The following is a 27688-nucleotide window of genomic DNA, read 5'->3' on the forward strand; positions in this document are numbered from 1 at the left end:
AAAATACACACTGCCTAAAATATTAGAAGACACAGTTCCCACAATTATTCTGTTTGGGTAGACAGTTTAAACTCCAAGCTTTAATTCCATTTCTAACTCCTGAAGAACTATTAGTGAAATATTGAGCTTCCCAAGAGCTTTCCCAGTATCTTTCAACTTTTTTCTTCCAAAGACACTGAGGATCTTGATTACCTTTAGATGAGACAAGTATTAAGGCCAGGCTGATGCCCTGTAGACTCTGAGGACCCAATGCACAAAGGCAGCCATAAAATACAGCTGCCTTGATAAAAGTTACTGAGTTGCAAACAGCGACCAATACATAAAGGGGATTTCATGCAAATGAGATGTACGGATTCACTTGTATGCATGGGTCGTTGTTTGTGACTTGAAGTTGTCAAATGCATTTGACAGCTTGTGCAAAATCCATGGTGGTCCAGTGAACTGTTTCCTGACCCCCCCCCCCCCGTGCCCCCTGCACATCCCGACTCCCCTGAAACAATTACCTGGTTGTCCGTGGACCCTGCACCCCTGTACCTCCAAATCCCCCTGGCACCTCTCCACGCCTCCCCCAGAAACAATTCCCTGGTGGTCTGGTGGACCCCACACCCCCCATACCTCCTGTCCCCCCCAGCACCCTTCCCAAACAATTCTCTGGTGGTCCAGTGGATCCGGGCCATGCCCCTTGCCTCCCAGCAAAGATGTACCATGGTGGTCTAGTGACACCTCCCCTGCCCATACCTTAAAGGAGTTGGAAGCAGGAGGGCAGGAGCAACACCTCCTCCCTCTTGCCTCAGCCCCCGCCTCTTCCATCCCCTGCCCCGATACATTCTCGGATGTACTGGGTGGGGCTAAGCATCATAAAAGGAAAACTCCCTTATATGGTAGTTAGGCCTCACCACGTTCATTCCAGGATGCAACGGGCAGGGCAGGGCGCTGGCATTTTGAAGACACGCCCAGGAAGAGGTAGTAGGACTCCTTCTCGCCTCCTTCTTCAAGGTATGAGGGGGTTGGAGGGCCACTGCTAGGCCACCGGGGTAGTCTTTATGGGGCGTCCTGGCCAGGGGTCCCACTGGACCACCAGGATTTTGGTATATGGGAGGATGGGGGGTCTGGGGTCTACTGGACCACAGAGCCTTGTGTTTGGGAGGTGGGGAGTCTGGGGTCCACCGGACCAGCAGGGTTTTTCTCCTAGATGCTTTCTGGGCATGCGCTTAAGAACTGTGCTTAACACAAAACTCGAATTTGCCAGACACTATCCTCCCATCGAACTCCCTAATGCTTAACGCTTTTAGCGTGCCTATATTTGCATCTCATTAGCATTGAGCATTAGGGAATTGTTCTGTGCTGTTCTAGCACTATTTATTCGGTGCTGTTCAGTATAGCGCCAGAGTTTAGAATATCTGGGCCTCAGAGTAGGTAAAAATGTTGACAGGTAAATTTTGTGAAGTATACATGCATTTCCATTGCAAAACAGGAGATAAGGGGGTAATTGTCTGAATGTATACACCCGTTAACAGTAGGCACAGAGAAAGAGTACACATACTTTTATGCAATCTGCTTGTGGGCATTCTCAGGGGGGAGGGAGGACATAGTCTGGGCAGAGTGGAGGCCAGGGCGGGATTAAGGCCAGCCTTAAGCACAGCCCAATAGTGGTGCCCCTTGGCCCTTCCTTTACTTAACTGACAAGTCATTAAGACTCAATAAGTGCTGAGAAATATCATATCTACTATAATAAAACGCAGCCTCAACGTTCTGAGGACACTGACGTCACTGAAGTCACTCACACACCGGTTCGTGGTTTCATGGTGGTGAAGCCACAACATCTTCATGCCCCACCCTCGCGTCACACGTGATGACGTCGAGGGCGGAACACAAAAACAAATTAACGTGTTTCCCTACTCCTCCCCTTCCAACAAATCCCAGCCGCCGCCGACGTGCACATGAACCCAGCCCCTTTCACCACATAGCCCCGCCCCTTACAACTTACTGCCCCGCCCACGGTAGCACACGCTTAACCTCACCAACCTCCCTCCCCCCCGTCACCTCCCCTCCCCTTACGCATGTCTCCCTGGTGGTCTAGAGGTACCTGTTCCGTCGGCCCAGGAAAGAAAGAGCCCCCTCTTTCCTCCCATAGCGGTGGCTTCCTTGCTGCATCGTGTGGGAGTCCGGCTCTCGGCGTTTGAAAATGGCCGCCGAGAGTTCAAGCTGCCTCGCGAGACTTCAACTCTCAGCGGCCATTTTGAAACGCCGAGAGCCGGACTCCCACACGATGCAAGCTACCACCATCACTACAGGCAGGAAAGAGGGGGCTCTTTCTTTCCTGCCCCGACCGAACAGGTACCGTAAGGGGAGGGGAAGGGAGTCCCGTGCCCGCTAGCGCCCATTTCATCGGCGCCAGAAACGGGCCATTTTTACTAGTATATTTATAATGATTAGAAAAACACTGAAATTCATGTTGGATAATGGGTGTAGCAGACAGCAGTGAAAGAGTTAAGGGAATGAAAGCTAGGGGGAAAAACACTGTGGTTTCCCCCTTCCCATGGTGTCCTAAGCATCTGTTTATTTTGCTTAATGGTTAGTCCAGGGCTGATGGAGGCACAGCTGCAATGTATGCATATATTTTATTTATTTATTTGTTACATTTGTATCCCACATTTTCCCACCTATTTGCATGCTCAATGTGGCTTACATAGTATCGTAAAGGCGTTCGCCAAGTCCGGTAGAGGAACAAATACAGTGTGATGTTAAGGTCAAATGAGGTAGAACAAATACAATGTGATGTTAAGGGCGGATAAGGTAGGTATGTTTCAGGCATGTTGGGGGTCGAAGATGGGGGAGGTTATATAGTGTTCAATACGATCTTTGTTGCTGAGTTGAGGTATTTATGTTGGGTCGGTAGGGTACGCCTTATTGAACAGATAGGTTTTTAGTGATTTCCTGAAGTTTAGATGGTCGTAGATTGTTTTCACTGCTTTTGGCAGTGCATTCCATAGTTGTGTGCTTATATAGGAGAAGTTGGATGCATGGGTTGTTTTGTATTTGAGTCCTTTGCAGTTTGGGTAGTGGAGGTTCAGGTATGATCGTGATGATCTGGTTCTGTTTCTGGTTGGTAGATCTATGAGGTCTGTCATGTATCCTGTAGATAATCTTGTGGACCAGGGTGCAGATTTTGAAGGTGATATGTTCTTTGATTGGGAGCCAGTGCAGTTTTTCTCAAAGGGGTTTGGCACTTTTGAATCGTGTTTTGTTGAATATCAACCTGGCTGCTGTGTTTTGGGCTGTTTGGAGTTTCTTAGTGAGTTATTCTTTGCATCCCGCATAGATTCCATTGCAGTAATCTGCATGGTTTAGTACCACTGATTGTATTAGGTTATGGAATATTTCCCTCGGGAAGAAAGGTTTTACACGTTTGAGTTTCCACATTGAGTGGAACATTTTCTTTATAGTGGAGTTTACTTGGCTCTCCAGTGTAAGATTATGGTTAATTGTAATGCCGAGTATTTTGAAGCTGTCTGAAATAGGGAGGGTGTGGTCTGGGGTGTTTATGGTTGTGGGTTTGTAATTATTATGTTGGGATGAGAGGATGAGGCAATGTGTTTTTTCAGTGTTGAGTTTCAGTTGAAATGAATTTGCCCATGAGTCCATGGTGTTCAGACCGCATTTGATTTCATTGGTGATTTCACATGTCGAGTGTATATGCACATTTACACTTTCATTTACAGCAGGCCAGAACTATGCATGGGCATTTGCATTGTTGGAATTGCTTCTGGGAACCTATTTAATAAAGCCACATAGGCACCAATGTTATTGATATATAACGCACGTGGCTGGGAGGTCCTGCACTGTCTTTTGATGACTGTAGGTCCTTGAGAGACTGAATGCACACTGCGGCAGCAGTTGAGGTTGAAGAGAGCACATCCTGCATCCAACAGTCACCATTAAAACTGGCACTTATGATGATGGCTGGTTTTCTTTTCTGGGGGGCTTGGGGAGCAGGGCCGGAAGCAGCAGGGTGTTGGCCAAAGTCAGCGTAGCCAGTGCCTCTGCTAAGACGGTGTCCGGGACTGTCCCCCCCTACCCCCCCCCCCCCCTTACTATGCTATTGGATTCTTGCACATGGAGCTCCAGGTGCTAATATTTGATTTTTGTAAATACCACAGTCTGGCATCTCTTTGTTCCAACACACCTCTCCTCTCAGCTCTTCCTCTTCAACAAAGCCAGAAAACGTTGTGGGTCCCATATACTCACAGGCCCCGATATTGACACAGTAGGAGTTAGACCGGCTAACTCCCGCTGTCACTGACAAACCCAGAAATTCAACGTCAGGGTCATATATGGGTACCAGCATTGAATTTCCGAAGGGAGGGAGAAGGGGGGTTGGCGCGCTGCAAACATAGTCAGTTAAGCTGATATTCTTTAGCTGACTGGCTAGGTTCTAACAACCAAAGATAGACCTGCTAGTCACGTGGGTCTATCTGGCTGCTAAGCCTAACTAGTCAGCCGGTGAAAATCAGTGGTAACGTAGCCGATGACCAGGATATTCAGCGGGAGATAGCCGGTTATCTCCCGCTGAATAATCGGTGGTTAGCCAGCTTGAGGGTATTTAACTGGTCATGTGCCATTCCTGGCTGGTTAAATACTTTTGAATATCAGGCAGACAATAAATAGATGAAACATGCATAAAGGTCTCACTGGCACTGACTGCAGAAAAATGAGCTAATTCTTTTCTTCCTCCTCAGACCTCTGAGTAAACTCCCAGCTTTAGAAATCCCTGGTCTTCTAAACACTTCTCTGCATCTGAGCTGAATAGCTAATATCCTCATTACCGTGGTATTTAAATGTGCTAATATCTACCGATATGTATGCAGCTCATGTGTAAAAGTCATTTGTACATAGGGCAGCTACACAATTGTGCCCAAAAGCCAAGCTAACCTATGTGCAAAACCTAGCACACTTCACTGCATCAGCTCATACTGCAGATTCACTCACTGCCTGTGCAGCCAGCTATTTGTTCATCCCACAAGCCCAGGATTGAGAACAGATAGAACAGCAAAAGTCCCCCACTTTAAGCAGCTCTCTGGCAGGAGGAGGAGGGATTACCTACGCATCTACATTTCAGACTGTGATAGTCTACTGTATAGCCGATGTCCACTGATCCATCCTTACCCCCACCCAATAAGGCTACTGTAATAGCAGAGGAGTGTGCCACCAACCCCAATATGAATGTATAGCCCAACAAAATTGAATTATTATCTAAATAATGCAATGTATGCTGCTACAGTATCTGTAAACAGTACTACTACTTGCTGTTCATTTTTCTTGCTAATTCCATTAAGACTGATTTCCCTTTGGTTGTAACTGATTTTGCAGGAGTGGACCATTGTGCTTTGGGAATTCACAACTGTGAACAATTGTGCATAAATACTGAAGAATATTACACTTGCCAGTGCTTTGAAGGTTTTGTGCTTCGTGAAGATGGGAAAACTTGTCAAAGTAAGTTTCTGTTGGCTTAGGTGAGAAATTGTCAGATGCCTGTAGATTTAATTCATTATTTATTTATTTATTAGGATTCACTTACCGCCTTTTTGAAGGAATTCATCACTCAAGGCCGTGTACAATTTTATTTATTTTTGTTACATTTGTACCCCGCGCTTTCCCACTCATGGCATGCTCAATGCGGCTTACATGGGGCAATGGAGGGTTAAGTAACTTGCCCAGAGTCACAAGGAGCTGTCTGTGCCTGAAGTGGGAATCAAACTCAGTTCCTCAGTTCCCCAGGACCAAAGTCCACCACCCTAACCACTAGGCCACTCCTCCACACATATAAATCAAAATATGAGCAACAGACAATTACAGAAGTAAAAACATTTGAATAACTATACAAAGTATGACATAGAGGGGCATAATCGAACAGAAACGCCTATCTCCATGGGCGTTTATCTCCGAGAACGGGTCCGTGAAGGGGCGGACCGAACCGTATTTTCGAAAAAAAATAGACGTCCATGTTTTATTCGACAATGTGTGAGCTGGGCGTTTTTGCTTTTCAGCGATAATGGAAAATGAAAGCGCCCAGCTCAAAAACGAATAAATCCAAGGCATTTGTTCGTGGGAGGGGCCAGGATTCGTAGTGCACTGGTCCCCCTCACATGCCAGGACACCAACCGGGCACCCTAGGGGGCACTTTTACAAAAACAAAAAAAAAGGTAAAAGAGCTCCCAGGTGCATAGCACCCTTCCCTTGTGTGTTGAGCCCCCCAAATCCCCCTCAAAACCCACTGCCCACAAGTCTACACCATTACTATAGCCCTAAGGGGTGAAGGGGGGCACCTACATGTGGATACAGTGGGTTTGGGGGGGTTGGACGACTAAGCATTAAGCAGCACAATTGTAACAGGTAGGGGGGGGGATGGGCTTGGGTCCACCTGCCTGAAGTCCACTGCACCCCCTAACAACTGCTCCAGGGACCTGCATACTGCTGCCTGGGAGGAGGGTATGACATTTGAGGGTGAAAATAAAAAGTTGTGAAACATCATTTTTTTGTGGTGGGAGGGGGTTAGTGACCACTGGGGGAGTCAGGAGAGGTCATCCCCGACTCCCTCCAGTGGTCATCTGGTCATTTAGGGCACTTTTTGGGGCCTTATTCGTGAAAAAACAGGGTCCAGGAAAAGTGCCCTAAATTCTAGCTACAAACGCATACTTATTTTCCATTATCGGCGAAAGGCGCCCATCTCTGTTCGGGTGATAACCACGCCCCAGTTCCGCCTTCACCACGCCTCCGACACGCCCCCGTCAACTTTGTCCGCATCCGCGATGGAGTGCAGTTGAAAGCGTCCAAGTTCGGCTTTCGATTATACCGCTTTATTCGTTTTTGTGAGATAAACGTCCATCTCCCGATTTAGGTCGGAACTTGGGCGTTTTTCTCGTTCGATTATAAGCTGGATAGTATACTACTTACAATGCCAACACAATATGTAATATAACATTTTAATTGACAGTGTAGGGTATAAGCACGGATGGAACATATAGATAGTTAAGAGTGTAAGAGGAGTTAGAAAGTAAGGTGACTAATTTAAAGAAAGTTACACATGAGGTCAGAGAAATGGTTAAATATTATCTCAGCTAGGGTAGGAGTGGATAAACATGTCTCCATTAAAGGCCTGGTTGAAGAGCCAAGCTTTTGCCTGCTTCTTGAAGTAGAGATAGCCTTGTGTTAAGCGGAGCCTTTCTGGGAGTGCATTCCAGAGTACGGGAGCTACTCCAGAGAAGGCTCGCTTGTGGGTATCACTTCATGTAATGTCTTTTAGTGATTTGTAGTAGTAGTAGTTCGAGAGGTGAGTTTAGGGATACTCCTTGGGAGGACCTTAGTGTCCTTGGAGATGTGTAGAGGATCATCCTATTCTTCAGGTACTCGGGGCCATTTCCTCTAAGGGCCTTTAACGGGTCTGACTGAGTTTTTGAGAACTGGGAGTTTGTTGGATTTTATTGTGGTGAGGTTGTTCATTAATGGATGGGCTGTGGTCTTTTGTTTTGAGGGGTTGTGTTTCTAAATGTAATATTATTATCTTTGTATGTTTTTGTATATACTGTATACCACTAACCTTTCTCCTTTAGAGTGGCAAGCAGATTCCAGTTATATGATAAAGTATTAATTAATGTTCTGGAGGTTGATATTCAAAAGATTTCTGCAGGTAAGTTTGGCAGTCACTCAAGCAAGTCTTAGCTTTAAAATTACAGCCTGCAAATTTACACACACAAACCAGAGAAGCGTGCACAACTAAATTGGCAACATTTTGGATTTGCGCGCACATCTTGTTAAGCGCTCTTCTATAAAGATCTACGCGCAACTCAAAAGGGGACACGGCCATGAGAGGGGCATGGGTGGGTCAGGGGTGTTCACTACAGATGCACGGAGTATTACTGAATACCAGGGATCTGTGCCTAACTTATGCACCAGGATTCACAGCAAGCTTAGCACTGTGAAGGAAATTTATCGGCATGACTGCAAAATTCTGACACATTGTTGGTTGTATTGTTTGAATGACATTATTTTACTGTGTTTTAGCTTGAACATTTTTAACATGCAAAAATTGTTAGGTAGTAACGCTAAAATGTCAGTAACATCAACACAGATTAAGATAAGTAAATGTTGTTAATTAGTAATATGGGGGGGGGGGGGTCACGTGATGCCTGCTATCTGAGCAACAGCAAGGAAGAGCAGTTCTGCCAACATCTGCTAATATCAACTTTAATCTTAAGATTTATATCTCCATTTAACTCTCTGGTTGATGACTTTGGTTAATATACAGCCCTGGAGAGCACAGGCAGGGGGGGGGGGGGGGGGGTCACAGCAGCTTTTTGAGGAGGTATGCCCACGAAGCGCCAAAGAGCAGCGAAAAATGAGCAGAAGACAGGCATGAACAAAATGGCGGAGATGCAGCCATCGCAGAGCACGGTACCACTACAGACTAGTGAGTGGGCCCAAGAAATATCATGTTCTGTGACTACCACACTAGAGAATCACCTAAACAAGCTTCAATCCACTGTTGATGAAATAAATGAAAAGTTTGACTCGCACAAGTTGGGTATCAGAAGTAGAGCATAGGGTGTCGGCCCGTAAAGATGAGGCTCAAGCTATGGTGAACCAGATTGCTGCACTGGAGAAGGAGGCAGGAGAACTCTGCGATAGACTCAAGGAGCAGGAGAACTGCAACAGGAGAAACAATTTGCAAGTTATCGGCTTACCTGAGACAGTAGCAGATAAGGAACTTTATAATTTCTTTGATTCTTGGCTTCCAGAGCAATTGGGCCTTGCGGGCAGCAGGAATGTTTTCTGTTGAAACTGTGTGCATCACATAGAGGCGAAGGGAGAGCCCAATACTAAGCTGCAAATGGCCATCGTCCACTTCACCATGGATCATGCTGTCTGACTGGATGGAGGCAGAATCTGTAACAAGAGCGACAGTTTTGGTGACATGATGTTTCCCAGACATACATCAATTGTTGGAGCTTTGGTACCTTTGAAAGAAAATAGAAGTCCTTACTTTTTCCTCAGCTGTCCTGTAAGTCAAAAGAAGGCGCTAGTCTCTTGAATGTGAGACCTAACACCTCTGTTCTAATTCCCTATGTGTAGTCCTATTTGTTTGCTCGCATGTTATTGGGGTATGCAGTAGCACATCTAATTCCTTTCAAACTTCAAAAATGTACATTCTGAGGTATGAAATCTAGTGTGTTCACATTGAAGACTTAACATGAAAGCCCTATGCAATATCATTACTTGTTCTCTTTTAACAGATAACTAAAATGTGACCTATTTACTTCCTTGATTTTCCCTTCCAACTAATACCAAACACTTCTATCTAATTGGTGAGTTGGTCTATATAGGGAGATTTGGAAGATGTAAAAGGTAGAGGGAACTAACACCTCATAAGTGCTGTGACCGCAAAGAGTATAATTAGCCAGCCTCCTCCTTTGAATTAGATGTCAATAAGAAAGCTACTGAGCAAGTAAATAAGCACCTTTTGAAAATCCCCTTTTACTATAAAGCAATAAAAAAGCACCCCATAGCTATCCCAGAAATATATAATTAAATTAAAAAAAATCCTCTTAAATTTTTTTTTTTAAATCAGGCAGAGCACTTGGGGCCCTGTTTACTAATGCTCTAGCATTTTTAGCCCACGCTAAAAATTAGCATGTGATAATGCTAGAGACACCCATAGGAATATATGGGTGTCTCTAGCATTAGCGCATGCTAAAAATTAGCACTACCATGCATACAGCGTGCTTAGTAAACAGGGCCCTTGGTGTTAGAAAAAAAAAAAAACCTGAAAAATTGCCTCAGTTTGCAGTGTGTTCCCCTTAGGTGATGATTTTTATTGGACTAATTCAAGCTTTCAAGAGCTCTGCTCCCTTCCTCAAAGTAGTGAAGAAACATTGAATTACTCACTAATATCAAGTACCCTCTTGTCTCAGGACATTATTAGGCATTTTAATTATCTAAAGTTGTCAATGTCTGATCATGTCATGAGCAAGAAGACTAAAAGGGAGATGTTGGTATACTGTGTAGTTTTGCAAACCTGGGTCAGGTTTGAGCCGCACAGCACAAATACCAGCTGCAAGCACCGCTTATGTAGTGAGCTTCACCGGGACTCCCCTGTTCAGATGTCCAGAGTTTCTACTGTCAAGCACTCCTCCACTTCCCACCCAGGCTAGAAAATAGGGCTGTTATAAACCCTTTCAGCCTTTTCCCCTGTACCTGGGCGAGTGCAGATATCCATGGGTTCAACCCCGGCTGCTTCTACCCCTTGGGACATCTCCTCCACTCCTGCCTCTGGTTGCCAATCCATCAGCTCGTCTCCCTGTATGTTCCCCAGCTGTTCCAAATCATCCTGATTATCCTCTCTGAACCAGTCCCCACCCTCCTCACCTGGAGCCTGGGACCTGTAGTTCTTCCTCTCCTCTGTAATAGGATCTGGAGTTTTATGCATAGGCTCTTGGGAACTGTAGTCTTCCTCCATCTCAGAGGAAACAAGATGCTTGTATCTCTGAGAAGGGGTGGGCCACCTACCCCGAGGAACCTGGGACTTGTAGTTTAAGTTTTCATGGGGAAATCTCCCCTTCCTGCTCTTCTCCCTGGCACCTGTCTCACCTATTATCCGGGAATCCTCACAATGTATAATACAGTCAGTGCTACCACCACTCTCCATTTAGTTTAGTCTGGTACTGAATTTTTTCTTTTCCCCCCTTTGCTCCTCCCTCACTCTGCCCCTTCACTATCCCCTGGGTTTTATAAACAGAGTGTAAATTTTCATGTGCAAAGTTGTGCACTATCCTGAGATGTGCATGCAACTAAATTGGCGGACGAGCCAATTAGCGTCAATGATTGGGTGCTAACAATGAATTCTTGGCGTTAATTGGCAACAATTTGGATTCGCACGTGCATCTTGAAACACTATTCTATAAAGGTCTGCATGCAAATCTTACAGCATGCAACTCAAAAGGGGGCGTGGCCAAGGTGGGTTGGAGGTGTTCATTAAAGATGCACTTAATGGTACTGAATACTGGGGATCCACGCCTAAATTAAGCACCAGGATTTACACCAGGTTTCAGTTGGTGTAAATACTCGTACCCAGAGTTTGACATGGAAAATCAACTCTCTAAGCTCTATTTATAAATAGCACCCAAATCAGAGTGCCATTTATAAAATAGCACTCCAAGCAGGTTTTTTGGCACCATTTTTGGAGCACTATTTACTGATTCTAGTCCCATATGTATCGTGCAGTCCAGTTAGAGAGTTTTTTTGGCCCAACATTATCCATGTGGCTTTGAAAATATATGGAATCCAGATGTAAATGTCCACTGGCCACTGGTGTATGTACAAATTCATTTGGAAATTTACCTCAAAGAGAACCGTGAAAATAAAACCTGAGTTGTTCTAGCATTTAAAATTAGAAAGTTGTTGGATGAGTAGAAGCCTTTTAATAAGTGCACTTATTTTTAGGTGCTGATATCTGCAAATCCACTGACCATGGCTGTGAACACATTTGTGTTAACAATGAGAATTCCTATAGCTGCGCCTGCTTTGAGGGCTACAGGTTGGCAGAGGATGGGAAACAATGCAAACGTAAGTACCTTTGGGCCTGATGTACTTAATATATAGGACCCTTTGGGGCTCATTTTCAAAACAAGAAAACAGCCAAAAAAATGTCATAAGGTGGCAGAAAGACATTTTTCTCTCAAAAACATCCAAGTTGCAATTTTTGGCACCCTGATTTTTGACATTTTGTTCCACAGTTTATCCAAATTTCAAGAGGGCGTGTTTTGGGTGGGACATGGGCAGTCCCAAAAGACATTTTTCTGCAGTTATGGAACAAAATGACAATGTCTAGGGCCAAAATTAAAACATTTTGCTAGACCTGCTTCAATCATAACTAAGTGACCAAAAGGTGCCCTAAATGACCACTGGAGGGTTTAAGGCATAATCCTCCTTTTCCTCCAGTGGTCACTGTCCCCCTCCCAGCACCCTAAGATGCAGGGCTTTATTTGTGCCGGTACGCACCCGTACGCCGTACCAGCACCTTTTTTTTTTCTCTGCAGCTGGCCTGCACCCTTCCTCTCACTTCCCTCTTCCCCGTGACCCTCCTTTTCTTTAGCGACTCGGCAGCGATTAAGAGAGGTTACCAGCGTCGGAGCCTTCCCTCTGCGAGTTCCACCTATGCAGAAACAGGAAGTTGAAACAAAGCAGGCGGGACTTGCAGGGGGAAGGCCCTGATGCCTGCAGCCTTTCTGCCCAGTCTCGTAAGGCCCTCTTGAAATTTTTCACTACCCTCTTTCGATTTAACAACTTTAAATAAATTTGTGTCATCAGCAAACTTAATTACTTCACTAGTTACTCCCATCTCTAGATCATTTATAAATATGTTAAAAAGCAGCAGTCCCAGCACAGACCCCTGGGGAACCCCACTATCTATTCTTCTCCATTCAAAATACTGACCATTTAAATCTACTCTCTGTTTTCTATCTTTTAACCAGTTTTAAATCCACAATAGGACACTGCCTCCTATCCCATGACTCTCCAATTTCCTCTTGAGTCTTTTATGAGGTACTTTGTCAAACACCATTTGAAAATCTAGATACACAGTATCGACTGGCTCACCTTTATCCACATGTTTGTTCACCTCTTTAAAGAAATGTAATAGATTGGTAAGGCAAGATTCCCTTCACTAAATCCATGTTGGCTTTGTCTCATTAATCCATGCTTTGGAATATGCTCTGTAATCTTGTTCATTATATTAGTGTCTTCCATTTTGCCCAGCACCGACATCAAGCTCACCAGTCTATAATTTCGCGGATCACCTCTGGATCCTTTTTTAAAAATTGGCATTACATTGGCCACCCTCCAATCTTCTGATACCATGCTTGATAAAATTTCATTTTGCCGCACGTCCATTTTTGGCAAAAATTTTAAAAAGGCATTTTTTACAGGTGCGCTGAAAAATGATTCTGCATGCGCCCAAAACACGTGTCTACACTATCGCAGGCCATTTTTCAGCGAGCCTATGTAAAAGGACCCCGTAGAGGGGCATAATCAAACGGCGCACCCAAGTTTTCCTGAGGGCGTCCTCACAGGACGTCCTCGTGAAGGGGCGGGGAAACCCTTATTATTGAAACAAGATGGGCGTCCATCTTTCATTTCGATAATACGGTCGGGGACACCCAAATCTCAACATTTAGGTCGATCTTAGAGATGGTCATCCTTAGAGATGGTTGTCCTCGGTTTTCAGTGATAATGGAAACCAAGGACGACCATCTCAGAAATGACCAAATCCAACCCATTAGGTCGTGGGAGGAGCCAACATTTGTAGTGCACTGGTCCCCTGACATGCCAGGACACCAACTGGGCACCCTAGGGGGCACTGCATTGGGCTTCAGAAATTGCTCCCAGGTGCATAGCTCCCTTACCTTGTGTGCTGAGCCCCCCAAAACCCACTACCCACAACTGCACAACATTACCATAGCCCTAAGGGGTGAAGGGGGGCACCTACATGTGGGTACAGTGGGTTTGTGGTGGGTTTTGAAGGGCTCACATTTACCACTTCAAGTGTAATAGGTAGGGGGGATGGGCCTGGGTCCGCCTGCCTGAAGTGCACTGCAGTACCCACTAAAACTGCTCCAGTGACCTGCGTACTGCTGTCAGGAAGCTGGGTATGACATTTGAGGCTGACATAGAGGCTGGCAAAAATATTTTATAAGTTTTTTTGAGGGTGGGAGGGGGTTAGTGACCACTGGGGGAGTAAGGGGAGGTCATCCCTGATTCCCTCCAGTGGTCATCTGGTCAGTTCGGGCACCTTTTTGAAGCTTGGTCGCAAGAAAAAATGGAACAAGTAAAGTCGACCAAATGCTCTTCAGGGACACCCTTCTTTTTTCCATTATCGGCCGAGGACGCCCATGTGTTAAGCATGCCCCAGTCCAGCCTTCACAACGCTTCCGACATGCCCCCGTGGAGTTTGGCCGTCCCCGCGACGGAAAACAGTTGAGGGCACCCAAAATCAGCTTTCAATTCTGCCAATTTGGGTGACCCTGGGAGAAAGATGCCCATCTCCTGATTTGTGTCTTTCGAAAATAAGCCTGACAGTGTCCTGCCCAAGACCACAAGGAGGAGCAGCAGGATTTTAATCCTGACTTTCTTAATTCTTAACCTACTATGATAACGGCTACTCCTTCATTTCTAGTTAATTATTTTTCATTGTTCTGTGTACCACCTTTCCATGAGGGACATGAGATGGCACTCAACACTTGTATTTTCCTATCAGAATGTGGTGTTCTATTCTCTGATCTTATTTACTTGTTGTTGTACATCGCTTAGACCTGCCCAACAGATTCAGCAGTATATCAATTGTAAAACATAAACAATATAAAAGTTGATACAATTCATCAATGTATTACATAAAACACAAATGCATAATATAATATAATAAATTTCCATTAGAATTAGCATCCACCTTACTGAACAAAAATCTCAACAAGGGGTTTCAGATAGATGGATAGCCCCACTTTCCTCAGAATAGAATTGATAGATAATAGAGAAAATCAAAAGGCACCGACCCTAAGTTCTGCATCATGAAACAACCCTTATTTCAGTTTTGTTTTGTTTTTTTGTTTTTCTTATTTCAATTTTCTAAGGTGTCCTCCATGGCTTTGATGTTTTTTTTTCTAAGAGAATACAAAAGTATTTCTATTGATGAAGTTGGGAATTGATATTCTTGTTGTCATCTTGCTTTCTTGTGAAATCCCATCACTATTGAAACAGCCTTTGAAATGCAGTTTTCTAATTCTACAGGGTGTGCTGAAGGCCCAATTGATTTGGTGTTCGTTATCGATGGATCCAAAAGCCTTGGTGAACAGAACTTTGAAATTGTGAAAGGGTTTGTTAATGGAATCCTGAGCTCTTTGCAGATCTCTCCAAAAGCTGCACGCGTTGGCTTGGTGCAGTACTCTACACAGGTCCGCACGGAATTCACCCTGGGGCACTATGGCACAAGCAAAGAAGTTAAGAAGGCAGTGTCCCAAATCAAATACATGGGGAAGGGCTCCATGACTGGCTTTGCCCTGAAAGTCATGGTCGAAAGAAGCTTTTCTGAAACAGAAGGAGCAAGACCCTCTTGGATGGGAGTACCGAAAGTAGCAATTGTATTTACGGATGGAAGAGCCCAGGACGATGTTTCCAAGTGGGCTAGCAAAGCAAAGCAGAATGGTAAATACAGTTTTTGTTATTCAAATTCTGTATACTTAGTGCTTTGGAAAAGTACTTAGACTGTACACAAAATTAGAGCTTCCCACCTCCACTCCTTTTGCCTACAGCAATACTTCTCAACACAGTCCTCAGGCACACCCAACCACTCAGGTTTTCAGGATATCCACAATGCATATACATGAGATAGATTATGAAAACCTGACTGGTTGGGTGTGCCTGGAGGACTGGGTTGAGAAGTACTGGTCTACAGAACAGACACATGGCTAGATGCACTAAAGACCTCGGAAGAGCCGTTCTCTTACCGATTCCATAGCGAATCGGTAGGGAATGGCCATGCATCAAGGAAATGGAATGCAAATGAGCTGCTCGTTGTAGCTCACTTGCATTCTCTATTTCCTCGGAAACCAGTCGGCCAGTCGGCTGGTCGAGCATGCGCAGAGCAGCCAAGCGTTATGCTGGTTGCCCTGCACATGCCAAGGACGTCCTTTATGGACGTCCTTCACTAAAAAAAAAAATAACAAGCATGTCTCTGACGAGCAAAAAAAAAAAAGGACGTTGTATTTCTTAATTTTTACTCTCGCTTTTCTGTTTTAAATCTTCCTTTGAGACATTTTTTCCTTCCTCATCGGCAGCTGAAGAGAGGGCTAATGGACGATTGTGAGGCCCCCCCCCCCCCATTGCCTCTCAGCCAATCACAGCGCGTTTAGCTGACACCAGTGACAGCTAAACGTGCTGTGATTGGCTGAGAGAGACCTGGAGAAGGGGTATAATCAAGCACCCTTGAAGAAAAGCCCGTCCTGCTCATCAGGGACGTCCTTTTTTGGTTTAGTGAAGGACGTCCATGTTAGGCACTTTAGAAGAATGTCCCTGACGAGCAGGATGGGCTTTTCTTCAAGGGTGCTCGATTATGCCCCTCCTCCAGGTCTCTCTCAGCCAATCACAGCGCGTTCAGATGTCACTGGTGTCAGTTAAATGTGCTGTGATTGGCTGAGAGGCCGTGAGGGGGGGGGGGCTCACAATCGTCCATTAGCCCTCTCTTCAGCTGCCGATGAGGAAGGGAAAAATGTCTCAAAGGAAGATTTAAAACAGAAGAGCAAAAGTAAAAATTAAGAAGTACGACGTCCTTTTTTTTTTTGTTGTTGTTGTTTTGAGTGAAGGATGTCCATAAAGGACGTCCCGGACGAGCACTTGGATGGTTTTTTCCCCCCGATTGTTTTTTTGTTAAATTTAATTAAGAAGTACGACGTCCTTTTTTTGTTGTTTTGAGTGAAGGACGTCCAAAAAGGACGTCTTTTTGGAGTGGGTTTTTATTATTATTGTGAAAGACGTCCAAAAAGAACGTCTTTGGAGTGGGGTTTTTTTTTTTTTTTACAGGTGAAGGATGTCCAAAAAGGACATCCCTGATGACATTTTTTTCTTCCGATTCTTTCCTTTGCCCCAACGAGAGGTGTAGACCTCCCGTTAGGTTTTCCACGGTAAGGGGATCGGAAAACAGTAGTGCATCTCATTGTAATAGCCTTGCAATGGTAGTGCAGCTCATTATAATAGCCTTTGGATCATTTGCATTCCGTTTTCGTTAGCTGCTACCGTGATCGAAAAATGGCTCGGAAAAGCCTTTAGTGCATGCCACAGTTTACTACTTGCTCGTTAATGGCTCATTAAGTTTAGTGCATCTGGCCCACAGTAAGAGTGGAAACCTCTCTATACTTCTCCTCAAATACACCACAACCACGTTGTTACACTCCACATTATTAAATAATTGACTTTTCTATTCAGACTCACATGCACACACTCACACACACAATATGTTTCCATAAGGCATGCTTTCCCCACAGTGCACCTCCTCAAATGCTGTCATAGCCCTGTCCCTGGTGGGCTGGCTCTCAGTCATTCAGGTATGAATTTCATTTTCTCCATTTTAAATTGTGCTGTGAAAACTAGGGGTAAATGGCACCCAAAGTTAGGCACCGGGAAGATCTGTGCTAAGCCAGTATTCTGCGTGGAACAATCTTTAGAGAACATTGGCTTAATGTGCATTTCACACCTGCCAGATGCTGCCTAACTAATGGCAGTTGGGTTCGTAAATGACACTAATGACACTATTCTATAGCATCACATCTAAAACCTGAGAATGTCTGACCTTCCTGTGGCAATGCCTTCCTTTGGAGTTGTGCATGAGAGAAGTTAGGCACTCAATTTACAGAATAGGGGTGTAAATCAGTTATGCGTAACTGCTAATTAGTGCCAAATAGTTCTTGTTAAGGCCAATTATGGGTACTTATCTCCAATTAAATGCCAATTTAGTGCCAGTTAGCTAATTATGTTATGCATGTAACTGCCTTATACTTTAGGTGCCATTTCTAGAATTTGGGGGCTAGTACTAAACTGTGTACCTTTTTTTTTAACTTGAATTTTCTTATTTGAGGTTTTTTGTTCTATTTTGTTTTCTGCTACAAGTTTGTGTATATCTTTCTTAATGGTTGCAATGTGTACTGCCAACCAGTGCCTGTTTCCGTGAGATTGTGACACCCTGTGGTTAAACTGTTAAAAGCCATCTATTTCTAACCAAAGTGAAGACAAAAATTGAGGTGTTTGTGATACTGTGAGCGATGGTTGAGAGTAGGCCTTCCCAATAAAACAGCCGGACAAGGTGTTTTATTAATGTAAACCTGAGGCTTCTTACTTCAGAAGCCTAGGAACAAAAGTAAAATCTCTTATTTTCAGGGGGGAAAAAGTCCTAGCATGGGTCTATAGCTAACAGGGCCCAAAATACAGTCTATGGCCTGTGACTGCCATGCCCCACACACAGTTTGTAGTTTCTCTCTTTTTCTCTTGGGATTTACAGTTCTGGCTCCATCCAAACCTCAAAACAAGGCTCAAGTTGAAGCCTTCAACTAAAAGATTGGCTTACCTCATCATCCAGGTCACAGCAACTAGACGTATTCAGTAAAGGCACAGACTGGGGCTTCAGTTCTTCCTTCCCTGGGCCTCCTTAATCCCACTCAGGCCATGCCTTTTAAACTTCCAGATTCTTGTCCTTTTGGCTCCACCCATCTCATCTCACTTCCTCCCTGGGCGCCCCTAGTGGGTTTAAGGTGGCTCAGCCTAACTGAGGAACTATTCTTAAGGGTGAGGGGCAGTGTTCTATAAATTGTCTCACAATGTTCAAGAGCAGAAAATAAAATGATGCAGTCAAAATTTCTTTGAGATAAGAAAGGAGGGAATTTTTAAGTGAACCAGATAAAGCTTTTCAGTTCCTATATGAGTTTATTGATTGGGGGAGGATACTGTCTCCATTCCCCATCTGTTCCACTTCCAGATCTCTAAACCCCTCTTCCCCTTCACACCCATACACATATATGCAAAAACAATGAACCAGGTTTCCTTCAAATACTCTTCTCCAATTTCAACTGTAGTTGCATTGTCTATAAACTTAAAATGGCCTAGTAATTTATCTCACTAAATATTAAGGGCCAGAGATAGTGAAAGGTTTCTTCCACTTTGTGTCTATGGAGAAAATGCATAATACATAGGGCTTGATGTTACCAGAGATGCACCGCTGTGACCATTAATTACAAACAGCTGTGACCATTAACTACAAACAGCTATTTCTTGTCAGGATTTTGATTAACTTGAAGCATCCTGACCCTAGTAAATCACTATGTCGACACTAAGGGCTTTGTTTCTTGCTCACTGGCACATTACACAACAGTGCTCCCTTGAGTTGTGAAAGCTGGCTCCGGATCTATTCTTGATATTTTCTGCTGGGCTGTACACGTTAGAACTGTAGAAGCCATTGAAAACGACTGTTACAATTTGCCTTTTATCTCACACTCAGGCATAACCATTTTTGCTATCGGAGTGGGGAAAGCAATTGAAGAGGAGTTGCGAGAGATCGCTTCTGTGCCTGAAGACAAGCATCTCTTTTACACAGAGGACTTCAGTTCTATGGGAAATATAACCAAAAAGCTGAAAGCTCGCATCTGTGAAGGTACAAAAGTAGGCTCTTGTGAACCGAATAACCATGTGCAACTGCCATCTTAGAACTTAACATGAAGTATTGCGATATGATACAGTATTAGGAAAGTTTAGCATTAAACCTCTTCATTGCCAGTTTGTTTGTTCAACATTTTAATAACACAAGACATCATTTTTTTGTATACAGAAAATACTCAGCATTCCCCCCTCCCAATATTTAAACACCACAGTCAGCATTTGATTCAAATACCAGCCATTGGCATTGAATCGATACACAGATAGCACTCAACATCTAGGTATAGAGCAGCCACCAAAAGTTATTTGGATACTGAAGATATTCAGCTTCAACCCTGGATAACTATTCAATTCAATTCAAGTGAGGTCTTATATACCACTAATTACTACTACTACTACTACTACTTATCTTTTCTATAGCGCTGCTAGACGTACGCAGCGCTGTACACTTGAACATGAAGAGACAGTCCCTGCTCGACAGAGCTTACAATCTAATTGGGACAGACAAACAGGACAAACAAGAGATAAGGGAATATTAAGGTGAGGATGATATCCCCTAATAGAATTCAGTATGGTTTAGGTAGAGATAACAATGGCTAAATCAGGACAGCTATCCCTAGGGATAATGATATTGAAAGTCCGGCTATGCCCCTGTTGAGTGGCACTTCTCCTGTAGAAGTTGCTCCTACCTGGAGAAGTGCTGCTGAATATTGGGTCCAATAATTTAACAGAAAAGATCTGGCATGAAGCCCAATTCCAATCTTCTGGTCCATCTAGTTTATAGTTTATTTACATTTGCTATACCACCATTACTGACATTACAGGCCAATGCAATGTATGATCAATATTTATATAAATCTGTCTATATTTCCTAAGTCTTGTAACATCGCAAATACTGCTTATTAAGACTTTGCCCACCATATATACAAGAATTAACCCACTGCTTTCATGCACTTGCTCCATGCTTTCTTAGTTGTCCTACTGCTATCCTGCCACCTGTGAAAAACTCTTCTTTAGGTTATTCAGAAAAGCGCTCTCCTCCAGCCTTGTAGCATGATCTGCAGTCTAATATCAAGGCACCTAAGTGAGAATTTACTGCAAAAAAAAAAAAAGACAAAGAAAGAATGGTGTTGCATTTATACTTAAGAAGAAGCTTGCAAGAGATGTAATGAAATACAGTGCAGTCAGTGAATGCTTAATTTCTATTTATCAACGAGGAACCCCCATCAGCGCAATTAACCAATGCCAAAAAGATAAGCACAAATAACAATCACATTGGCCATAACATCAAAAAAGATAGAACACACAGACTTTTACAGACTGTTAAGAACACCAACATCAACATTGATACATATGTACCCGTTCCTATAGGTTACATAAATACGAGATCAGCGGTTAACAAGTCAACCATAATGAGAGACTGGTTTGAAATCAAGCAACTAAGTATACCATTCAAAACAGAAACGTGGCTGCAATTGCGAGATGACCCAGTATTGCTTGACTTATGCCCGCTGGATATAAAATAACACACATCAACAGAACTAAAAAGAAAGGAGTTGGGATCACCTTAATATACAAATCCTTCTTTACAGTAGAAACCATAGCTGAACATATATCCCTTGTGATTGAAATCATGGCATGCAAAATCACAGACTAAACATTAACTGATCATTATGTGGTATACTTTTCTACCACCCGCCTGGAAGATGGTCCAGCGCCCAAGACAACTTCATGGACTTCATATCAAAAATATGCACAAACTTCTCGAATGTCCTGCTACTAGGTGATATCAATCTACACCTAGACAAGCAACATGACACTAACACCAGGCTTGTAAAAAAACTTCCTGAACCAATGGAACTTCAAAACGGCACCAGCCACCTCATCTCATATAAAAGATCTCCAATTAGACATACGAGCATACAGACTCTTACCCAATAGCAACCATATAATAGAGAATCATAACTGGGCAGAGATGCCATGGTCAGATCATAACAAACTCACCTTCACACTTCAATGGAAAGAGAACTGCAAAAAACAGAGAACCAAGAACACCACACACTGCCCTAACCAGAGGAAAAGTGGACAACCATAGCTTCTGGTCAACAGCGATGAATGACCAAACAAACATAATACCCACTAACATTCACTTCATGAGAAACTGGGACGAACTAAGTGGAAACATACTAAATGAATAGCACCACTCAAAATGAAAACTAAGAGGAAACGACAACCGTGCCCCTGGGTCAATGAGGAACTATTAGAGATAAAAAAACTGTGCAGGAAACTGGAAAGAAAATGGTCCAAAAACAAATCAGACATGAACAAAACCATATGGAGGAAAGCCCTAAGCAAGTACAAACATACCATAAAAAGAGCCCAGAAGAGATAAACATGAAAAAAATATATGAAAATGAAAAACGTACTGAACACACAAACTCTGCTAACGTCAAATAAAAAACCATCAACATTAGACAAGCTCGCACAATATTTTGAAGAAAAAATAATAAAAATAGATCAAACCTAGCTGCAACACAGATAACACTCATAGATTTCCTAGACAAATGTTATCAATAGAAATCAAACAAAATAAAACATGGAAAAGAAAATAAGATGATACCTTTTTTATTGGACATAACTTAATACATTTCTTGATTAGCTTTCAAAGGTTGCCCTTCTTCGTCAGATCGGAAATAAGCAAATGTGCTAGCTGACAGTGTATATAAGTGAAAACATTCAAGCATTACTATGACAGTCTGACAGGGTGGGAGGATGGGGGTGGGTAGGAGGTATGCATGGGGACATCAAAGCATATCATTGATATTCTAACAGGATGGGTGTGGATAGGTGAGGGGAGGGTGATCAACAGAGAAATACAGCTTTATGATTTATAATGGGCTAGGAACCCCAGATCCTTGTTAATTCCTTTCTGTTGGGTGTTAAAATATTCAATCATTCTGACTTCAAAGGTCTTACGTTCTTGTATGGTTTTAAAGTTACCTTTCAGGATTCTCACTGTGAAGTCATTTGGTCTTGGGAGGAGCCAGCATTCGTAGTGCACTGGTCCTCCTCACATGCCAGGACACCAACCAGGCACCCTAGGGGGCACTGCAGTAGACTTCACAAATTGCTCACAGGTGCATAGCTCCCTTACCTTGTGTGCTGAGCCCCCCAACCCCCCCCCCCCAAACCCACTCCCCACAAATGTACACCATTACCATAGCCCTTATGGGTGAAGGGGGGCACCTAGATGTGGGTACAGTGGGTTTTTGGTTTTTTTTTGAGGGCTCCCATTTACCACCACAAGTGTAACAGGTAGGGGGGGATGGGCCTGGGTCCACCTGTCTGAAGTGCACTGCACCCACTAAAATCTGCTCCAGGGACTTGCATACTGCTATCAGGGAGCTGGGTATGACATTTGAGGCTGGCATAGAGGCTGGCAAAAAAATGTTTTTTTCATTTTTGGGGGTGGGGGGGGGTGGGAGGGGGTTGGTGACCACTGGGGGAGTAAGGGGAGGTCATCCCCGATTCCCTCCAGTTGTCATCTGGTCAGTTTGGGCACCTTTTCGAGGCTTGGTCGTGAAAAAAAAGGGACCAAGTAAAGTCGACCAAATGCTCGTGAGGGACGCCCTTCTTTTTTCCATTTTCGGCCGAGGACACCCATCTCTTAACCACGCCCCCATCCTGCCTTCAGTACACTGCCGACATGCCCCCATGAACTTTGGTTGTCCCCACGACAGAAAGCAACAGAAAGCAGTTGATGACGCAAAAAATCAGCTTTCGATTATGCCGATTTGGGTGACCTCGGGAGAAGGAAGCCCATCTCCCGATTTGTGTCGGAAGATTGGCGTCCTTCCCTTTTGAAAATAAGCTAGATAGTAACATAGTAAATGATGGCATCCATCCAGTCTGCCCAACAAGATAAACTCATTTTACATGGTATGTGATACTTTATACCTGAGTTTGATTTGTCCTTGCCATTCTCAGGGCACAGACCGTAGAAGTCTGCCCAGCACTGTTCTTGTACTAAGTTTTGAAGCTAACGTTGAAACCCCTTAAAATTTACACTCCAGCCCATCCATAACTATTCAGTCATGATCAGGGTGTACATCCTAGAAGTCCGCTCAGCATCGGTTTCACTTCCCAATTACTGGCATCGCCACCTAATCTCCGCTAAGATTCCATGGATCCATTCCATTCCTTAAAGAAACATAGTGATGAATTTGCTTTCTTCTTTTAGGGGATAATTTTATATCAACCAGCTCATTTTCGAAAATGATCGCCGGCCATCTTCCGACACAAATCGGGACATGGCCGGCGATCTCCTGAACCCGGCCAAATCGGTATAATCGAAAGCTGATTTTGGCCAGGTTCAACTGCTTTCCGTCGCAGAGCCGACGAAACATTAAGGAGGCGTGTTGGTAGGGTAGTGAAGGCGAAACGGGGGCGTGCTCACGAGATGGCCGGCTTTGCTCAATAATGAAAAAAAAAGCCAGGTTTGTAGAGCATTTCGCCGGCTGTACTTGGTCCTTTTTTTTCATGACCAAGCTTCAAAAAGGAGCCTTAACTCACCAAATGACCACCGGAGGGAATCGGGGATGACCTCCCCTTACTCCCCCAGTGGTCACCAACCCCCCTCCCACCCTAAAAAAAACAAAAAAAAAACCTTTTTTGCCAGCCTCTATGCCAGCCTCAAATGTCATACCCAGCTCCCTGATAGCAGTATGCAAGTCCCTGGAGCAGTTTTTAGTGGGTGCAGTGCACTTCAGACAGGTGGACCCAGGCCCATCCCCCCCTACCTGTTACACTTGTGGTGGTAAATGGGAGCCCTCCAAAACCCACCTAAAACCCACATGTACCCACATGTAGGTGCCCCCCTTCACCCCTTAGGGCTATGGTAATGGTGTAGAGTTGTGGGGAGTGGGTTTTGGGAGGGAATTGGGGGGCTCAGCACACAAGGGAAAGGAGCTATGCAGCTGGGAGCTATTTGTATTTTTTTTTTAATTTTTGGAAGTGCCCCCAGGGGAGTTTTCAGGGGAAGCCATTTATTCAGTCTGTAAGAGTCACAGATCTGAACCGAACAATTGGGAGAAAAAAAAGGTTTTTAAGATAAGTACACGTTTTTTTGATATAGCACGATGTTATATTATCTGCCTTATTTTCGAAAGAGAAAGACACCCATATTTCGACCCAAATCGGGAGATGGGTGTCTTTCTCCCGTAGGCGCCCAAATTGGTATAATCGAAAGCCGATTTTGGGTGTCTTCAACTGCACTCCGTTGCGGAAACAGCCAAAGTTGACGGGGGCGTGTCGGAGGTGTGGTGAAGGCGGGACTGGGGCGTGTTTATCGGCCGAGGAGAGATGGTTGTCCTCGGCCGATAATCGAAAAAAGAAAGGCGTTTTTAGCGTGAATTTGGGTCACTTTTTTGGACCCTTTTTTTTCATGAACAAGTCCCAAAAAAGTGCCCTAAACAACCAGATGACCACCAGAGGGAATCGGGGATGACCATCCCTGACTCCCCCCAGTGGTCACTAACCCCCTCCCACTAAAAAAAAATAACTTAAAAAACTTTTTTTCCAGCCTGTATGCCAGCCTCAAATGTCATACCCAGCTCCATCACAGCAGTATGCAGGTCCCTGGAGCAGTTGTTAGTGGGTGCAGTGGACTTCAGCCAGGTGGACCCAGGCCCATCCCTCCCTACCTGTTACACTTGTGGTGGTAAATGGGAGCCCTCCAAACCACCCCCAAAACCCACTGTACACACATCTAGGTGCCCCTCTTCAGCCATAAGTGCTATGGTAATGGTGTACAGTTGTAAGGAGTGGGTTTTGGGGGGAGGGATTTGGGGGGGGCTCAGCACCCAAGGGAAGGGAGCTATGGACTTCAGAGGTAGTTAACTTTTCTTTTAATTGTTACAAGTGCCCCCTAGGGTGCCCGGTTGGTTTCTTGACATGTGAGGGGGACCAGTGCACTACGAATCCTGGCCCCTCCCACGACCCAATGCATAAATCCACACAAATCCGATGCATTTGCCTGGCACACACCGTATTATCGGAAAAAAGATGGACGCCCATTTTTTTTGAAAATACGGTTTGTCCCGCCCCTTCACGTACCCGTTCTCGGAGATAGACGCCCATGGAGATGGGCATTCGCGTTCGATTATGCCCCCCCACAGCACTACTGATTGAGGTAATAGCACATACACTTATGCACAAGAGTGGCCCAATGAAAGAGGTGCTATGCCACTTTGGCAAAAGAAATGATATTGCCTTAAAATGAGTGGTTGTTTCTGAGGGCACTCTTTCACTATAGAGTATCAGCATAAATAGATATATAAATAATTTAAAAAAGTATTTTTTCAGTCATTGCTGTTAGCCTCGGTCTATGTTAACAGATAGAGTCCTGGTTCCATACAGTATATATTGTCAATTTTTACCAAGGATTGTGGGATTTGCTTTTACATTACCCCTCCTGGCAGCTCATGTAAAAATGTGCATGCAAAGTATACATCTGCTTTCTTTGAGGGTATTTTAGACTGTTTCTCTGTGAAAATTAACATAAAATGCACACACAGGAAATCCCTTCTCCCTCCCCAAGTGCTTTTTTTTGCCCCATGTTGCAATATTGATGTGTGTACCTGTTTGTGAATCTTCCTGCATTGTAATACTGAGCATCACTTGTACAGCTTCTCATCAAAGATGAAATTGAGAAATGCCCAAACTAAACTAAACTTTGTAAAAAAAAAAAAAAAGTGTTAACAAGAACTAGTTAACATTTCTATAATATAAGGTAGATAAATAAAGAGAAGAATAAATTGAGGACATTAGACGTTACATCAGGACACTGGCCTACTGTCTGCAGGCACATTGTTAAGGAACTTCCCCTTCAGTGCAATTTGTAAATCTCTTTTAATTTTGAAATTAGCTGTACAAAGTACTACAGTGCCATCAGGAAGGGATGTCAAAAAGCCAAGACAGGGTAAAAATTTCTCAACAAGCCCTGGGTCCCATCTCAGTAGAAGGCATGGCAGAATCAGATGCAACATCACAAGAGCAATGAAAAGAGAAACTACTACGATCATCCCCTGAGCACTGCAAAGTTTTTTTTACTGTTTAAGCCATCCTAATGCTTACAGCTCTTGCTTTCTAACAGGTTGGACCCAAAGGGCGGAAAAGCCTGAGATTCCCAATTCAGGTAAGCATCCCCTTCCTAAATGCTAGAACTCCCCATGTACTCTTCCTTCTCCCTGCTTCCTGCACTCTTCTACATGAACTCTTGACCATGTTTGAGTCTTTTCATAATTCAATACCAGCTGCTATAAACAATTCTTGCAGTGTAACACTATATTATGCAGTATCATGTTTAAGGAACCTAAATACATGCCTGAGGGGCCCTTTTACTAAGCCACGTAGGCACCTACGCATGCCGAACGTGCGCCAAATTGGAGTTACTGCATGGCCCTTGCGGTAATTTCAATTTTGGTGCGCGTCCGCTACATGCGTCTGAAAAATATTTTTTATTTTCTGGCACACGTAACGGACGCGCACAAAGTGGCATTTGACGCATGTAGGTCATTACCGCCCAGATTCTTTACCGCTAGGTCAATGGCTGGTGGTAAGGTCTCAGACCCAAAATGTGGCCCTGTGAGGGACTGTACTTAAGAAAACCTGGGCTTACTCTAGATACTCTATCACACACAGGTTCACATTGGAAAGACGGTGGCCTGAAATTATGTGGCACTTATCCAAGCAGCAGCACCTGTTACTTAGGTTAAGTGCCACTGACCAGGCCTATCTAGATATTTTCAGTGGCAGTATCCAGAGAGTGCTGCTGAAAATATGACTATCCATTTAGTGCCAGGGCAGAGTGTGGATAGAACCAATTTCCCCGTTATAGGCAGCAAGCTCTGGAACACCTTGCCAAGATCGATTTGAACAGTCAGTGGCCTTTTACCCTTCCGGAAGCTGCTGAAAACTCACCTTTTCAAGCAAGCCTACACATATGACTTGACTTAAATTAGAAATCCATCTGAGATACCTGGATCTGACTACTTGACAGAACTTAAAATATGTTTTTTTATGCTTTTGAATTCATCCCTCTTTGAACCATTATTATACATTTTTCCTTATTCACAACATATTACCACTACTTACACCCTCTTCCTGTTCCCTACCTCTACCACCTTCCTCCCTTATCCTTTTATTGTCCACCTCTTTATATACTATGTTTAGATGTTTTATTCATTTTGTTTTATCTTGTAAATTTGTTATATTATTATGTAAGCCGCATTGAGCCTGCTGACAAGTGGGAAAGCGCGGGTTATAAATGTTACAATACAATACAATACAACCAGGACAGTCCCAGACCTTATTCAAATAGTGATGATATTCTATCCACTATTCCCTGGATTCTATAAAAGTTGGGCACCCAAATTTCCGACTTCTG

At 43.9% G+C, this 27688-nt stretch overlaps 1 protein-coding gene across 1 annotated transcript in view; it reads left to right on the forward strand.

Moving 5' to 3' along the window:
- The window catches only part of MATN2 (matrilin 2), a 205400-nt gene that overhangs the window by 165609 nt on the left and 12103 nt on the right, over positions 1 to 27688 (forward strand). The window contains exons 10-14 of the mRNA XM_030217050.1: positions 5371 to 5493; positions 11497 to 11619; positions 14836 to 15249; positions 19088 to 19240; positions 26396 to 26437. Of these exons, the coding sequence (XP_030072910.1) occupies positions 5371 to 5493; positions 11497 to 11619; positions 14836 to 15249; positions 19088 to 19240; positions 26396 to 26437 (855 nt within the window). The remainder of the gene's footprint in view (positions 1 to 5370; positions 5494 to 11496; positions 11620 to 14835; positions 15250 to 19087; positions 19241 to 26395; positions 26438 to 27688) is intronic.

Source organism: Microcaecilia unicolor, chromosome 1 (genome assembly GCF_901765095.1).
Source record: "Microcaecilia unicolor chromosome 1, aMicUni1.1, whole genome shotgun sequence".
NCBI classification, from domain to species: Eukaryota; Metazoa; Chordata; class Amphibia; order Gymnophiona; family Siphonopidae; genus Microcaecilia; species Microcaecilia unicolor.